The 17,746-nt window shown below is 40.8% G+C and overlaps 1 protein-coding gene across 4 annotated transcripts in view; it reads left to right on the top strand.

The window, feature by feature from the left end:
* Window positions 1–17,746, top strand: part of GPATCH2L (G-patch domain containing 2 like) — a 36,015-nt gene that overhangs the window by 8,234 nt on the left and 10,035 nt on the right. For 3 of the 4 annotated variants that reach the window (XM_027720091.2, XM_027720088.2, XM_039389673.1), the window contains 6 exons: window positions 144–208; window positions 3,621–3,797; window positions 4,174–4,253; window positions 6,320–6,387; window positions 7,254–7,308; window positions 9,258–9,343. In XM_027720091.2, the coding sequence (XP_027575892.1) occupies window positions 144–208; window positions 3,621–3,797; window positions 4,174–4,253; window positions 6,320–6,387; window positions 7,254–7,308; window positions 9,258–9,343 (531 nt within the window). Of the gene's footprint in view, window positions 1–143; window positions 209–3,620; window positions 3,798–4,173; window positions 4,254–6,319; window positions 6,388–7,162; window positions 7,203–7,253; window positions 7,309–9,257; window positions 9,344–17,746 lie in introns of all 4 variants that reach the window. The other variant, XM_039389674.1, reaches the window with a different exon arrangement.

The following is a 17,746-nucleotide window of genomic DNA, read 5'->3' on the forward strand; positions in this document are numbered from 1 at the left end:
GTCCACGTATCGGAAATGCAATTTTTTGAGATGTGTAAAGCGTTTTGGTCTTGGACAAGCCAGTAGAATGTAGTAAAGTGGTTTTTGTTTTGTGCCTGCTGCAATTGTAACCATGTTTTTTTTTATTTTGTTTTTCGTTCCAGTGAAACCAGCAGTGTGTGCAGCAGCAGTGATACTGGCCTGTTTACCAATGACGAGGGCCGACAAGGTAACAACTGTCTTGTGGTTTTCCTTCTGTGCTGCTGGGGAATTTTTCTTCCTTTCTTTACAAGTACAAAGAAAGGTCTGTGTTTAAAGAGGGACGAAGAGGGAAGTGTGGGAGAAAAGCCAGTGTCACGGAGGGGCTAGAAGTTAAGAAATGAGAGGGCTGCAAAAATGTGATTTTCATAACAGTACACTCTTCCTGCTGAAATACTTTGTATATCAGATCCACAATATTTGCAATATAAGAAGCTATTATTATGGAAAGGCACAGAAGTACAAGGGGAATTTGAGAGCTCTCCACAATGAAAGAACACGGCTTATGATTTGTTTCTGTAGATGTTTTAGTTGTTGTCTACACACCATTAGTGCCTGAATTTGTTAGTTGTTTTCTCTCTGGGTAGAAAGAGAAGATGTGAAAAAAAATTACTTAATACTGATAAGTCACCTAATTGTGCTAAGAAGATGACGGTAATACATGATTGGTTTTATTTCTTTAAATATATCTTCTTCCCTTGCCCTTGCGTGCATTAGTTGAACCTAGTATTTTCAATGTCTGTTGTAGAAATTATTTCTTAGGAGTTTTGAGTGTGAAGTGTAATCTGGTTTTATTTATCAGTGACAGCACAGTGTCCAGTTTATGGGAGATATGGCAGAAGTAAGTATGAAATAGGTTGTAGTAGGCACATAGGCACTCAGGACTATATTTGGAGCATGTGGACTGTGACCCTAGAGACCTGCAATTCTGTGCACTAGGATTCTGTCACATTTACCAGGCTAAGATTTGGATGAAGTCTCTTCTGGGAATATAGGTGTGCTAAGGGAAGTAGCATCAGTAGCTCAGTAGGAAATGCTGCTTCCACTAGCTTGTTACTGACCCGGGTATCTGTGAGTGAGGCAACACAATGATAGCAAATATGCTTACATGTTTTCTGATGATATTTTAGGCTGTAGGGCCAATCTGTTGTGATCTCCATGGGTATAATTAGGGATTTCAAATATCAGCTTTGACCTTTGCTGAAAAATAACTGTTTCCAGCCTCTGGTTCTTCAAAAGCAACAGAAAAGTAAAATCTTTTGTCTTCTCTTTTTACTGATGATTGTTCGGGGGGTAGCTGAAATCAGTGAGCACTTGTATATCAGTTGATAAAGCAGGGTGGTGACTGAAGTGTTTTACTTCATCACCCAAGGTAAGATTGATGTAGACTGGATACTCTATATATATACACTTGTCTATATGCTTGCTCTATATACTTGCCCTGGTTTTATACCCTGTTTTAGACATTAACTTCTGGCTGCTACTAGAAGTAGGATACTCAATATACAAGAATATGTAGAAATGTGACTCAGATAAATTAATAAAATCCAGTTACAGCCTTACCTGTCTAGGTACTAGAAGAGATGTGACATCCTAGTCATCAGGTCTCGGTCTGTTCAAACAGTTTATACTGTGATAGATTTCTGGCCAAGATGTTATGTTAACCGTTATGTTAAAAAGGCTAAAAAATATTGTTGGACTTTCAGGCTAAATAAGAAATATCTCTCTCCTTTTTTTTTTTTTTAATTTGGACAATTTCTAGTCATAAAGTAAGTAAAAAAACAACAGCTGTCTATGGTCAGTGAGATGGGGAGAGCACAAAATTATTTTTCTCACTGATCATCTTCTTAGAAATAGTTTTCTAGTACAATTCCAAACTGAATAATGGGAAATTTAAGTTAGCAGCATACTAAAATTAATGTAGTTTTTTCCCTTACTTCTTTTGAGGTTACATCATGTAATATTTTTGCTGTTGCTAATTAAATGAGTTATCATTGCAATTACACATACCAGCACACTTCTAAGAGCAGAGAATGGTCCTAGTTTATAATTTGATTGTAAGGTGGGTTTTTTGGTTTGTATTTGTTACACGCATTGGGATCTCTCACAGTGAAAATTACTGCAGTATTAGCATATGATCCTGATTGTGAAAGTTTGTTTTATGAAATACAAAAGTAGTGATTTGAGATATGACACTGCACTATGCTCATAGACCCAAAATGGAAGGGATAGTTTTGCACAAATTGTGATCACTTAGAAGAACTATGCAACATTATTTAATTTTAATTTACCAAGAGATGCAGAAGGATGTTTATATTTTAAGATATAAGTGGTAGGTCAACAGATATATCACAGAAATAAAAAGCAATGTCAGAGCTTTGGGCTGAAGTGTTCTGGCTGTCCTACCTGTTGCTGATTGGAGTTGGTTTTGTGTGTTGCTGCTTCTGTTATGTGGAAGATTGCAGTATTCTTACTAGGCTGAGATTTTCTTAGTTTCTTGTACTGTTGGGGGTTTTTTGTTTGTTTGTTTGTTTAGATTTTTTTAGGTATGGTGGGGTTTCCCTTTTTTTTTTTTTTTTCCTGGCAAGATGTGTGGGTAGGCATCATAGACTTTGGTCAGGAGTAATGTAACTGTGAGGAAAGGAGAGTAAGTGGGGATGCTTGAGTTGAGACTTAATGGTAGGTAACTGAGAGTTTTCCCTAAGTCAGGTGTGTTAGTTTTTTAAGGCAAGATGAAGGACCTTGCAATTACATGGGACTGTTTGTTAGTTGGGCTACTGAAAAGCTATGTGTGTCAGGTTCTTTGCCTTCCTCCTGCTTTTTTCATACACTGCTCATGGGCTACCACTCTCAGGGACTTTCTGGCCTGACAGATTTACTATGAATGGTGCCTGATGCAGTTCAGTTTTAGGCTGCAGCTGCGTTAATTAGTGACACAGCTTTACGGAGACTTTTGTCATGACTTCTGTTGCTGCCGCTTCAGTTTTGCCAAGCATTTGTAGTTCTGACAGATTCTAAGAAGACAGATTGAGAAGAACTCACAGCATGGTTAGTGCTTACGCTCAAAGTGACCATTTCTGATAGTTGTGTGTTTTTCTCTTAGCTTCTGTCTTAGGAGGGTAGGGATCTTTCTCATCAGTGAACATGCTCCTTTTGCTTACTCTGTGAGCCTGGTCTTTTTCTCTTGTGAAATCTCTCCTGTGACTGCCTATAGTGTGTGCCAAATGATTGGCCTCTACCGTTGTCACAGTAATTACTTCAGAGAAAGAGTTCTGCATAAGACATCACACAACACTGAACTAAGGTTGATGAGATGCAGTAGCAACAGAGTGCTAAAGCTGCCCTAGGCAGGTCTATAAAGAGGACTTTGTTCTATAGGGAAATTCTGTAGACTGATGAGTTGGATAGTTTAAAGCATTTAGTGAGGCCCCATAGTTACTGAGGATCATTGAAACGGAATACAAATATGAGGCTCTTCAGGAAGGAATTCCTAATGAGACTTCAGCTGTTTCACATCCAAATATGCCTACTTCTAATATTTTGAGGGATTGTCACCGGGCACATTGATGTTATTTGTGGCTAATTCCATTCTGTTTCTTTAGGAGATGATGAGCAAAGTGATTGGTTTTATGAAGGAGAATGTGTTCCAGGATTCACTGTCCCCAACCTTCTTCCTAAGTGGGGAGCTGATCACCGATCTGAAGTGGAGAGGATTGACTCAGGCCTGGACAAGCTCTCAGTTTCCACGTTCCTTTTGCCCTCACGACCAGCTCAGAGAGGTGAGATCCATCAGGAATGCCATGTGTTTGAGAACTTCTGTTGTGATGGGAGAAGTAGATTCTGTTTGTAGGTGTTACATTTAAATGGTATTGGTGATCTGTTTTGGGGTTTTTTCATGATCCAGTTAAAAAAAGCTGCACTATTGGAGAGTTTACTGTAATACTCCTACCAGCTGCCCACATTCTTGAGTCTTCTTTTTAAAAAAATATGGATTTTATTTGATTTGTGGATAAACTGGCATATCTACATCTTTGAGACTGGAAAACAAGAGACAGAGGATCTGATTTGATTACTGAACTAATGATTTTTCCTGGTGGTTTTGTCAGGAAGAATCTTCTGTGTTCATTGCTCAGTTTTTCTGGGTTTGGTTTCCAGGATTTCATGCTCGCCTGAATCGCCTTCCAGGAGCTGCTGCCCGTTGTCTCCGAAAAGGTCGGAGGAGGCTTGTTGGCAAGGTATTGCCCTTCTGAAAGATGATAATTTTGTATTTTCAATACTGATCAGTCTTGAAGTACTATTCTAAGATATCATGTAAATTGTCTTCTGCAGAAAGTGGCTCTGTATATTTTTTGTTTCATGTATTGTTTGATTTGTTTAACTGCTTTGACTGTCAGAAATTGATTGAGTGACTAAGTGGATTTTAAGGCATGTTTGGGGTGGCAAAGACAGTTGATCAGCACTGAAAGTAGTATGAAAGGAGGCCTGAAGATGAATGACAGAGTAAATAACAAGAACATTTAGACAGAATGTAGGGGAAAATGGTGATAGCATGAGACTTGTGCATGCTCATCTGAGACCACAAGGGCAGAGAGGTGGCTCAAAGGTGAAGGAAGGCCAAATTTTAGATAGGGAAGCTGACTGATATTAATGGCAGCAAAGGAAGGTGGTTTTAGCGGTTGCATTTTTAGTGGGGTGACAGAAGAATAAAAGGGTATATGCAGTAATGCAGACAAAGCTACCCAAAGCCACTGACTAGTCTTATTATATATAGGGCAACCAACATACAAAATATTAGTCCTTTTTCTAAAGGAATAAGCAATACGTTGCAGATGTCTGCATAAAAGGAGGGATACACTTGTTTGGATCTGCATCATGGAGCACTGACTGTTGTAAAAGAAGTTTCTGAGAAGGAAGGTGTTGGCTGTGTTTGGCTTGTCTTTTATTGCAATATTCTCTGTGCTTTTGAAAACACTGGCATAAGTTCTGAGCTGAGTGGCCATAGATAGAATCTGCTAGCAAGGTGTGTTAGAGGGGCCCAGGGTCTAGAGGAGTGTGACAGTTACCTTCAGTTCAGTCATACGTGAAAGATTCTTGTTTGCCCCTTCTTTCTTCCACTCACCTTGCTTAGTTGTAACCAGTGTTTAAAATATGAATCCTTAGCTGGCAAGAGACTGGTTTTGAGTAGGGTTCCTCAGGCCACCTGCAAGTGGCTGGGCCTGGCGGCACACCTCTAATGATCCAAATGAGAAGGATAATATTTACTTGTTTAATTCATCTTCATCACCTTAAAGGGATCTTTGTCATTTGCAGCAGAGGTCACTGCTCCCCCTTCCCCATCTCTCTCGAAATTGTAATCATAAATAATGAGTTTCATTCAGAGCTCCCCGCCAGCGAGCTGCTAATTACCAAAAGTATGGCTTGTAATTTACACAGTAATAAACTGTAAATTTAAACATTATGGCACTTTAAGTTAATAATTTTCCTGCTGTAACAAATAGCCCATCTTTCACCCCTGCTGCTACAACTGCCACCAAACTTTGAGTGTGTTTTGCCTATGTATCTGGCACAAACAAACCATACCTGTGAAAGACTTATACCCTCATCTTCAGCCCCTTGCTGCAAAGTATACCTCCTTCTTGGAGGGAGTTGCTAGGCAGATGTGAACAGCTGGTGCTTCAGGCTGTGTGTGTATGTGTATTCCAGCATCAAGCACGTACGCAGGGCAGCGTCTCACAGGAAGGAACATGCTCCCAGTGCACGTCCTTTCTTCTAGGATCTACCTCTTTTTAGCTGCTAGAGGTCCTGCTGCTGAATTGCTGCTTTCAGAAAGGGCAAAAGCTTTGTGCTTTTGCTCCTTATTTTATTCTTCTGTGCTTGGTGAATCCCTGCTGTTAGTGGAATAGTGTAGTGTTCTGCCTCTCAGCCTGTTTATGGCCGAGCTGACCCTGACTACCTGGAAAGAAGCACTTCTCAGTCATTTCTCCTGCTCTTAACTGCATCATCGTGCTGCATAGTTTGTACTAGTCCAGTCCTTGGTGAGCCCCTCTGCAAGCAAATATCATCACTGAAATAACAAAAACCAAGCCTCACAAATAAAACTAAATGATTTTCTGAGATTCTACTTAGTTAAATTGGCTCAGCTGAGGTTCTAAAAGGTAAGAGTGAATATGTTTAGCTGAGAGTGGGCTGGTAAGGAAAGGATGTGACCCAGGGGAGTAAGATTTGTTCTTACTGGCAGCAGCAAGCTATTATGTCTGCTCACTGTGTGAGTTTGCAATCTTTATCTGTCTTTGTGTTTCAGGAGACCTCCATGAGCAATCTGGGCACCGAGAGGCTAGGTCATATTGTTAGTGATCCGCGCCAGAAAGAGTAAGGCCCTTAACAGCTGTTGTATAGACCTTTGGGAGGGGATGAAGAACTATAGGGTCCCCTCCCCTCCTGGGGCTGAAGGGAATGAAGAGCTGGGTAGTAACCTAAGCATAACCTATGGAATGGGGGACAGTACTCTACTGATGGCTTCTCTGTTTTCTTACTTAGAATTGCTGCCCCAGTGTGTGGACACTGCTCAAATGCCCTTTTGTTTACAGCCAGCTTTTTCTTTCCTCCTCCCTTATAATGTGCCATTGTAATAACTGCAGGTCTTTCACATGGTAAGAGGAGACTAAGCCCTATATGTTAGTTTTTTTAAATGCTTTGGTGTGGAGTCACACTATGGGCGCATACCCAGGCTGCAGAAATCATGCTGACAAGGCAGCCATGAAATTCTCTTTCTTTGTTGTTCTGTCTCCTTCCCCAGTTAGTGTATTTAAATTGTAGTCGGCACTGGGAATAGTCATGGTGCCTACCCTTTGATATCCCTGTGATGCTATTCTTGCTGGGGAATGAGTAGGTAAGGATGGCACCTCTTGACTGCAGTGCAATGGGTCCAGCCTTCACCAGCTGTTGATATCTAGGTTTCTTCCTTGGATTTGAAATTTCTTGTTTTCAGTATGGGTCCTGATGATGTTTAATCTTTTTCCTTCTCCCTCCATCTTTGTTCTTCCCTTCCCCTTCTCTTCTTACCCCAACCCTCCTTTTTTTTCCCCCTCATGTTCGTTCATTGGCATTGCTCCCACCTGTCCTTTCGACTCTGCCCTCCTTCCAGTTTTTGGTTACCATCCATGGGGAAGAGAGATCGCAACCAGGTAAGCTGACTCTGCTCTTCCTTTTTTATTTTTTGGTTTCCTTCTCTCTAGAAAGAACACAGTGCTGGCTTCTGATTTCCCACACATTGTGGCCTGTGCACATGAGGTAAGGCAGCCCTGTCCCTTCTCATTTTGTGAACTGATATGTCTTCTGGGTTTTGAACACAAACCATTTCTCAGGCATTATATTGTCTATTTAAACTGAACTCCTTTTGTTTATCTGCCTGATTTAGGTCAGTGTAAGCCTTCCTCTCTGACAGTGAGTGGAAGGAAAAATGCCTTTTGAAAGAAGGACCTTTGACCTCTCAAAATTCCATAAGAATTGGAACATTTTTCTCTTTTGAAATGCTTTGTTTTGCCTTTTTTGACTCAGGCTTCTACTTGATAGTCTCATCAACAGAGAAGTGAAAAAATGGTGAGCTTAAATGGTACAGTTAAATAGAAGCTGTAACAGGAAAATGTAAGAGGTGATAAGCAAGAAAAATAGGCGTTCTTGTAACTAAAACTTTTGTGTATGCACTTTTATATTCTCCAGTAAGTCTTTCTTAGCTTCAGTGCTAGGAGACTTTTTTACTTAAGATATAAAAGCTCAGGTTCTTAATAGCAGAAAGCAAAAAGGATCTTCATTTTGAGCAGTCGCGTTTTAAGTGTTCCTGGCCATGCACACTCCTTTCTATTCCTCTGTGAGTTGTTTTATGGTTGGTGAGCAGTAGGACTGAATTCTGTTTTCTCTTTCAGGTGACTACAAATACATGTATGATAAGAAATGATTTTCAAGCCTTTGTGCAGTTGTGCATTTTCTATTAACAAGAACATTTCACATGCTGCTTTTATAATGCTAGAGATAGGAATGATAACTATGTAGAGCTTTAAAATGACCAAAACAAATTACTTTTGTTTTTCTTAAATGAACTTGAATCAGCTACAGAGGGTTCCTGGTGATTCTCCCTGCTGTGCAGTTGCAGTGTTACTTCACTGACAGTAAACTAACAGTCCCACTTAAGGAGGAGCTCCCTGATGGCAGCAGCTTTGTGATCCATCTTGTTTCTCAGAAAGGTTTAGGGTAAAGGCCTAGTACTGAGTTCTGGAGTTGCAGATAGCTTGTATGATGAGTCCTGCTACAGCTGTAGGTTGTTCATTTATCCTTATTTAAAAATGCATCAGTTATCCTAGTAATACAAGAAAAGTGTTCTGGAGATTGGTGTAGCACTTTGAAAAGCAGATGGAAATGAACTTCCTGCTCGAGGTGTGAATTATAAATAAAGAGGAGATGCTGAATGGAAGTATAATGCACATACCCCAGAGAAACTACCGGTCTAAACCTTCTATTTACATATTGAGGAAAGTTTGCTTCATGCATTGTTTGACCAGATTATTCCATTTCTGTCCTAACTATTGCATCTTTTACAACAAGCTATCTTGTGCAGGTTTGATGCTTTCAGGATTTGTCTAACAAAGGATCTTAGATTAACCTGACTATGCAGTATTTCAGAAGTTTGTTTTAAGCAGTTTGCAAAGGCAGCTTGTGAGGTCAGTTGGGAGTGGAAGGAGCAGCTCACTTGCTGTGGAATGAATTGGGAGCTATTTGTGAACTGAACCTGGTGCACCTGAGACTTCTAGAGGTCTGTTTCAGTGATACATACAACCATAGGGAATATGGGAACTGCTCTATGGGAAATTCTGTGCTTGCACCATTCATAACAGTGACTTTTCTCTCTACAATGTGAAGGTAGACAAGAGGCTTTCTGAAAGAGAAGCAAACATTTTGCTCAAGGCATGCAGCAGTAGAGCACTTATGCTCTTAGTCAACCAGCATTTTTAATAAAGTGAGTTGAAAGAGGAGTGTGCTAAGGCTGTCTGTTGTGAGATTTGCTGTTGCCCCCTTTGTGTTAGCCTTTTGTCTGAAGTGAGAGTCTGTTCTCATCTAGTTTCACCCCTTGAGGTGTTGGAAAGGTCTTCTTTGTATGAACAGCTATAGGGAATAGATCTGAGCAGCTGTATCTGGAGACTATTTCTTTTAACACTTTGCTTAAATAAAATCTCTTGACTTTCCAGTTCAATCCGTTATCTCCTCTGTACTCTCTGGATGTGCTTGCTGATGCTTCCCACCGAAGATGCTCACCAGCACGCTGCACTGCCAGGTAACTCCCTTGCTCTGCTCTGTTGGCATTGTCTCACTTCCCTCTCAGAGGTGTTTCTCAGTAGTACTGTGTGGTCTTTTGGTGGATTGACCTTAGCTGGATGCCAGGTGCCCCCCCAGCCGCTCTGTCACTCCCCTTCCCAGCTGGACAGGGAGTGACAGAGTGGAAAAACAACTCGTGGGTTGGGATAAGGTAGTTTATTTGAAGCAAAAAACAAAGTGGAAGCTTGTACGAGCAAAAGCAAAGTGAAGTGAACGATAACACAGTTTATTCTCTACTTCCCATGAGCAGCGATGGTCGGCCACCTCCGAGAAGCAGGGCTTTGGTACGCATGATGGTTCCTCAGCAGGCAACCATTGGAGACAATGAATGCCTGCCTTCCTGCTCCTTGCCTTAGCTTTTGTATCTGAGCTGATGTCATATAGTCTGGAATATCCCTTTGGTCAGTTTGGGTCAGCTGGCCTACTTGTGTCCCCTCCCAGGATCTTGCCCTCGATTGAGAAAGGAATGTTACAGTGCTGATGCTGTGCTCAGCAGTAGCCAAAACACTGGTGTGTTATCAACACCCTTCTAGCTACCAATGCAAAGCACAGCACTGTGAGGGCTACTGCGGGGAAATGAATTCCAGCTCAGCCAGACCCAATACAGACCTGAACAATACTCATGGACCTTATTGTAAGTTAACAGGCTTTACCCTAGGAAGCCCGTGTTCAAACTTAGCATAAAACATACTGATGCAGTTTATTTGGGAGTCTCAATGAACTAAGTGCTTACAGTATATGAAACAGTGTATGACAGACAGGCAGATTATTTAGAAACTACTGTAATCTGTTCTGGAATGTGCAGTGAGTTGCTGCAAGTCTGCTGTATAGGTACAAGTGGGCATAGTATCATTGTCCACTATTAGAATCGGAAGAAGATGAGAGAGAAAGTGCTGACAAGGTTGTGTGGGTGACATGCTGAGGCGTTTTGGTATCCTGAGTGTCTAAAATAGACCCTCTGAGCACTCTCTGAGCAGATTCAGAACTCACCTGAGGTGACCTCTAATGGCTTGATATGTCTCTCTCTTGCTAAAGCTGAAATTTAGATCTGATCTGGCCAAAGTTGGGTATATTTGAGTCTGCGTAGTTGGGGCTAATACACTATTCAGGCACCTTCTGCTGACTAATCCTAAATTAAATTGTGTTGGCCTTAGAGGTGACTCCTGTTCTTGTGCTGCAGGTGACTATGTAAAGGTAAGGTGCCCTTGAGGTCTTTCCTCATGCACATAGACAAAGCCTTGCTTTGGACACAATTCTGCTTGTGTGCTTGTATGGGGGACCAAATCTGAAAGAAACGTCTGGACTTTCAGCTTCATGGCTTTCTTTTCCTTGTTAATTAGCAAATAGAGCATGAAAAATGTACTAAGGTTGTATGTGTCTGAACAGAAGCTTGGCACCCACCCAACAAAGCCTCTCCTCCCACTGGCTTCTGCAGGGAATTTTGTGATGTCGCACCATGACCTCATGCTGCTGTAGCCAGCATGTTAAAGCTGGAAAGGGGGAGGGAGGAAGAAATCAGCTCTTAAATGTTCAACTGGATGAGAATAAAGAGAATTCAGAAGATTGTGCATCAGCAAATTGGTTCCTTTCTGTGCTTTTGCCCCACTCTGGGGCTGTTTTCTGCCTGTGAAGCAAGAAAATTGATTGGTCTCTTCATTTTCAGCTAGGATAACCTTTCTTGTGCCTCGAGTGTTTTACTTGGGGCTCTATAGGAGTTTGTCTTCCAGAAAGGAGAGCTGGACAAATCCTGCTTGAAAATTCAAACTGGGCAAAATCTCTACCTTTATGATGATTAGTGAAGGCCCTTTCCAAAACCAATCTGTTTACAAAGAGATTTCTAAATCCGTAGGGATCAGGTTAGCTAGGCTTTGCTGAGTATATAGTCTAGTTAACTAATTAATAATATATTTTGGTTTCATCCTCTAATGAACAGGTGACTGGTGTCCTGACAAACATAAGCACTGATAAATTGTTACTGAATTGACGGAGAAATTATACCATCCCAGAGGCAGTTGTGTTTCTGAATGCTTGTAGTTTGAGAAAGTAGCTACTATTTTAGTGTGAAATGTGCTCAAGAACCTTTATAGGAGAAAGAAATATGAAAAGAACGAATGTGTTTTGTGACCCCATGTATATGGCAAGGATTGAACTCTTTGGTATAAGGTGCTTTCTTTATGTAAAGATGCTGATAAGGGCACGGAAGGAAATTGTTCCTTCACAGAAACATTTTCTTGACAGTAGTTTTTCTTTAGGTGCTTTACGCGCTAAGCCTACTACTTAGTAGTCCATTTCCTTACAGGAGGTTCAGGTGATCTCTAAGCTCTGTTTAGCTATTGCCCCAGTTAACATCTCCCTCTTTTGCCATGGATGGAGTCAATTTCAGTAGTTTGTGCTTTAGGAAACTCAAACAGCTTGCACCTCATCCTGGAGAAACTCTATGCAGAAATTTGTCAGAGTCGGATGTATGTGTGTGGGAAACCAATCCCCTGAAATAATATGAAATATATTAGAGAAGAAATTGTCTTGCTGTTGTGGACATCCAGTTTCTTCAACCTGATGCCCACTGTGCCACGCAAAATTGCCTCTTTCTGCTTAGCTTCTGCTATCACCGAGTGTGTCCCAAGGAGTATACATCCCAGAGTCTTTCTCTGCTGTGGAAATGTTTTCTTTGTTTCAGTGGTGGATTTTGGTGCAATTTGTCTGAAGGACTGGTAACCCAGTGCTTTGTTTAAGTAGAGCTGAAGGCCAGAATACTGAGTGCAGTTGAGGGTGTTCAAGAAAGGCTTGCCAGTGTCAAGGAGGAGGTTCTATACGGAAGGTTCCTTGGGAAGTCTTATTTGAAAGGCTGTATAAATTGTACACTACCTAGATTACCTTTCTTGATTTACGTCTGTGATGAGAAGAGATTTCATTCAAAGTGTATGCACAGCACTGGGAATTTCACACCCATCATTAGAAGCCGTTTTGTGTGTGTGGTGACTGTTATCATTAGTGGTATAATTTTATTTTGTGAAGCAAGGAGAGTTTCCTGCTTTCTTGCAGTCCTCCCAAGGGATGGCTGGTGTATTAATTTGCTGTATTGCCTCCTGGCTGTTCCCAGACTGTTTTTCCTCTTCATCATGGAATTTTTAATGGCCCTGCTGCCTCTCGGGAGGCATGCAAGGAAGAGTACCTCAGGGATCTCTTCTTTTTTTCACATGCCTATAATTACTCTCCTTTAAGAGCACAAAGCGTTTGCTAATCATGTCTTGTCTGTTAAGGTTTTGACTTCATGATGCAGGCCGTTAAAAGCAAGCAAGTAGAGACTTGCATGCGCAAATGATCCTTTCCCTTTTCCCCCTCTGCCCATTTGCGCCTGGGAGAAAGAGTGGTCTGAACAGAATTTTCTTCTTCAACTCCTACTTGAGAGGATTTTGTATAGGCTGAAGTTGAATATCTTATTAGATTTTGGTTATTCAGTGGTTATGTTGGTGGGAAGATGTTATGGGTTGTTGGTTGATGGAATGTTATTGCCTTGATGCAGGGTAAGAGTCTCAGAAGAGCCTAGAACCAATAGTCACTTCAATTTGAGCCTGAATGGCAGGCAGAATAAGAAAGGAAGGTAGAAGATAAATTGTTCCTAGTGCCATTTATTATTTACCTAGCCTTGAAAATAGGATTATGGGTGAAAAATGCAATTAAATGTTCCCACTGAAGGTCATAGGACCTTGGATGGCAGGTAGATGTTGGAGATTTGAAGAACTGTATTAGACATTCGAACAGTACAGACAACGAAAATTGTTTTGCGTGTACTCTCAGTTAATATTAACTGAGAGTTAATATTAAATCTAGAGTTTAATTTGATTTAGAAATAAGTCTGTTATCTTGTCTGGAACAAGGGATAAAGATGTAGAGGGCTGAGTGATCTTCTTATAAACTGCCAGTTGCCCCATACCCTGGGTTTGGTGTTGCTGTTAAATTGAACAGACTTGAATGTCTCAAATTCTAGTTCCAGCTCTAGAAATATGCTTGTGAAAGTAAATCTCACATCATTCAGTTTGTCTGTTTATATTCTTTGTTCTAGCCCTATCCTTAGATGAAGCAAAGCACGTGGACTTCGTAGTAAAGAGGCAGACATTAGTATACTATTACACAAACCAGGGATGTTATCCTCATGTTAAAGTGAATGTTGATAGAAACTGCCTTCTAACAAGGATATTGCTACTAAAACTCCCAACAACTCAGCTGGTGCTGTTGTGATGCTATATTCCCAGCAAACACAAGCCAAATGAAAGGCTCTTTCTCTAAGCCCTCAGGTGTTACCTGAGGCTGTTGATAGTGGCTTCACAAAATTAATAGTAAAAGCAGAATTTTTCCTCCTCTTTGACTACAGAGCCAGCTGGGCACCAAAGTCTGATCTGCGCATAACGTGTAAATCCATACAAGTTGCTCACATATGGGAGCTTTGTGTGCAAGTGGTTCTTACCATCACATCTCACTGTAGATATTCCCTGTGCACACCAGTCTCCTATGCCCTGCAGTGCCTCATGAGAAAGCTCCTAGAGCACATTTTCATATTCCAAAATCACTAAAAGGTCAGCTCACTTCTTAAATCGTACAAATCTTACAGGTCTTCTGTTGCGTGGCGGTACTTTACATGGTAAAGAATCAGTACGCTCCTCATCAGGTGGTGAGACAAAGAGGTTTATTTCAAATTCGGCGCGTCCCTTTATACCCTGATATCATGTGACCTTCTAACCAATAGGGTTATCTACTTAGACGCATGCTCCTTTGGGCTTCTCAGCCTTGGCACGTCCCTCGTGCCTTGGATACGTCTCCTACAGTCTTCAACAGCAGCAGTCTGTTCCCCAAGTAAGCACTGTAATGATGTGGCAATTCCATCCCTAAAAGCCTGTGTGTGGCAAATGCAAGGGAACATACTTTCTTCTTGTTTTCCACGTAAGCATTCTAAGCAGAGATGATGTGATCCCATATATTATAATCTCTATTTTCACACTGAATCACACAATATCTATGCCAGAAAGACTCCTAATATTTGCCAGACCTACTGAGTACACAGATTTGAAATAGTAAGTAAAAAAATTTCTGAAGCCAAGCAGAATTTATTTTTCACTTCGGAGAATTAGGATTCACCAAGATGGGAGCATTAGGCCTCAGACAACTGCATGTGACATTAGGTTGATAGCTGCTGTTCACTGCATGCCTGTCAGAAGAATTCAGTTATATCCCCAACTGGAATATTAGCCAGGCTTTAGCAAAGGAAGACATGAAAGTGCTCCAGATAAATGGAAAAGGAGTTAAAAAAAAAATACAAAGATGCCTAAAGCAGTTGACACAGCCATTTTTACATTACAGCAAGATGCATGCTCTCACAAGTGTGCAGTGTGCCTCCTGCCTCCAAGAAGGCCACAGACTGCCACATTTAGGTCAGTAGGGCCTTTTCAGAGGCCTTCATTTGGGAGATTGAGGCGGTTTTTACACTGGACTTTAAGTGGACATTATGCTACAATTTAGACTTCACAGATTAGTGAAGGTTTCAGGGGCCTGATGCTGTTCAGTAAAGTTCTTTGTGGTCTGGTGTCCGCCTGTGCTCTGTATTGTCTCCACAGACTGTATTGCCAATCCTAATTTTCTGTTGAAATCCTGTGGTAGATGTAAAATAGTGGCAAGTTCTAGCACATGGTGACTTTGAACTGTAGAAGTGAGATAGGAGTCCTGTGTATGTAGCTACCTTTAATTTAAAAAAATATAAATAAAGTCATAGAGTAAATATGTGGAAAAGAAAAGAAAGGAAGCATTAGTTCAGACACATTAGAGATTACCATGAATTTCAGCTTTCTCCATAGCAAAGCCTGTTTTTTCTCCAGCGTGACCTGCATGCAGAATTGGGTACTATAAGTACTACGTTAAAAACAAGAGATAAATCCATATTTCCTGAATAATTCCTTTAGCTTGTGATTACAAAAAATATTATCACTGTCAAAAAGACACTATAGACTTTTCATATAAAGCCATTTTTCCTATACATATGTAATTTTTCATTTACTAACTCCTGGCAGTGAGGGACTGCGGTGTGAGTTGAATATATTACAGCCATCAACATAGCTGCACTCTGCATCCTGCTTTGTCTCTCCAAGTGTATTTTCCTTTTTCTCTTCCCAGGTTAGAATTTCAGTCTTCTCTACAATGTAAACTAGGTTTTCATATTAGTCTCTGGTCACCCAGCAGTTCCATCTGTGATTAAGCACTGCAACTTTGGTTTTTATTTCTGATCAACCTATTCCAAAAGAAACCAGGGAATTATATTCTCATTACTGTTTATGCAACATTAAAGAACGTATGGAAGCCTAGCAGAAGAGATTGAAAGCTAGTAAGGACAGAGTAAGTACTGTTCTGATTTATCAGTTTAGACCCATATCTTTCATCCCACAAAGCTCTGGCCTCAAACTTCTACACAGAGGGCGTTGTGACAATGCACAAATATGCATTTTCTTTCTGCCTTTCCTGTTCTATTCTACTTCAGAGTAATTTTTAACAGTTCAGAAGAGTTGTTAAAATTCAGCTTTGGAAGAGAACTAATTCATCATTGCAGCTTGTCAGTGATATTTTCACATTCTATAGTTCAGCCTGTCCACTGCTATGTTGGGTGCTCTGCATACCCATTACTTGACTTGCCTGGTGGTGGTGTTTGTAGGAGTCTGCTGTTAAAATGGGATTCGCTAATTCTATTATCTTTCTGATACAGCACCTGTATGCAAACTAGTGATTAGAAATTTAGATTGAAAAGTGCTATCTACCAAAAATGTGTATATTTCATAAATTATACCTCAGTCATCTTTTCTGTCCATGTCTTAATGAGGGCTATCATCCCTGCATGCAATCTTCTGCTCTTTTCTCTGCCAAGGTTCTTACCACCTGGAGATTCCCTGTATGCAGATTTATGGTGCCTGTAAAGTGCCCCAACCACTTGAAACTGACACTTTTACTACCGGGTTAGTCAGAGCCAGTGAGTAATCAATAGGTTCCTGATTTACTAACCGAAGTGTGGGTGATCAATAAGGGATAAACCTGAATGAAATACATGTTACAGAGACAATTTATGACCTCTGAGCCTTTGTGTGTTAGAGGCTGGGCTACTAGATACAATACCCTTGCTAGTAGTCTCCAGCTGGAGTATGATTTGCCTTTACTTTCACTACAAGAAGTGATTTTGAGATTCTTCTGTTTTCATTTTTCCTTTTCTTTTTACCCCCTGTGTAATCATCAGGTAAGGATAGATGTGGTTTGAGCATGTAGCTGAGAGCCAGGAGTTCTTATTCAAAACCTAGCTGTAATATTTGTGAACTGGGAAAAATTGCATAAAGTCTCTCGGAAGTGATAGTGCATGATTCTTTCCTAGTACATAGTGATTCTCCACCAAGGATCAGATGGTTAATGTTGGCGTAAATTAATGAAATTTAAAAGGGAGCATTTTTATTATTATTAATAATGTTGTTATTATTTAAAATTAGTTGGATTATTATATATAATGATGTAGTCATCTAGTATTAGTAATCTAATACTGTGTCACTGATGCAAAATAAAAAAACTGAATCTTTTCCTCGGGCTATGTGTTCTTAGATGTTTCATGGTACAGCTATGCTAAAATATTATATAGCTGCTATTGTAGTCATGTACAAAAGCAGCTTTTAGGATATGCAAAGTCACTTAAAGGTTATTCGGTTCAGTGTACAAACACAAGATTTGAATATGCAGTTTATAGGTGTGCCAGTATTTTTGAAAGCATTTCACAGAATAACAGAATCATTTAGGTTGGAAGAGACCTTCCAAGATCATTGAGTCCAACCTTTGACTGATCACCACCTTGTCATCTAGACCGTGGCACTAAGTGCCATGTCCAGTCGTTTCTTGAACATCTCCAGGGATGGTGACTCTACCACCTACCTGGGCAGTCCATTCCAATGTTTAACAACCCTTTCCTTGAAGAAATTCCTCATGATATCCAACCTGAGCTTCCCCATGCACAACTTGAAGCTGCACTCTCTTGTCCTGTCACTGGTTGCCTGGGAGAAGAGGCTGACCCCCACCTGTCTACAATGTCCTTTCAGGTAGCTGTAGAGAGCAATAAGGTCTTCCCTGAGCCTCCTTTTCTTCAGGCTAAACAAGCCCAGCTCCCTCAGCTACTCCTCATATGACTTACCCTCCAGACCCTTCATCAGCTCTGTTGCCCTTCTTTGAACACACTCTAGCACCTCAATGTCTTTCTTGTAGTGAGGGGCGCAAAACTGAACATAAGACTAGAGATGCAGCCTCACCAAGTACAAGGAGACGATCCCTTCCCTAGTCTTGCTGGCCACACTAT

The sequence above is a fragment of the Pipra filicauda genome, unplaced genomic scaffold (genome assembly GCF_003945595.2).
Source record: "Pipra filicauda isolate LSUMZ 115617 unplaced genomic scaffold, ASM394559v2 scaffold75_size2874737_pilon, whole genome shotgun sequence".
Taxonomy (NCBI): Eukaryota; Metazoa; Chordata; class Aves; order Passeriformes; family Pipridae; genus Pipra; species Pipra filicauda.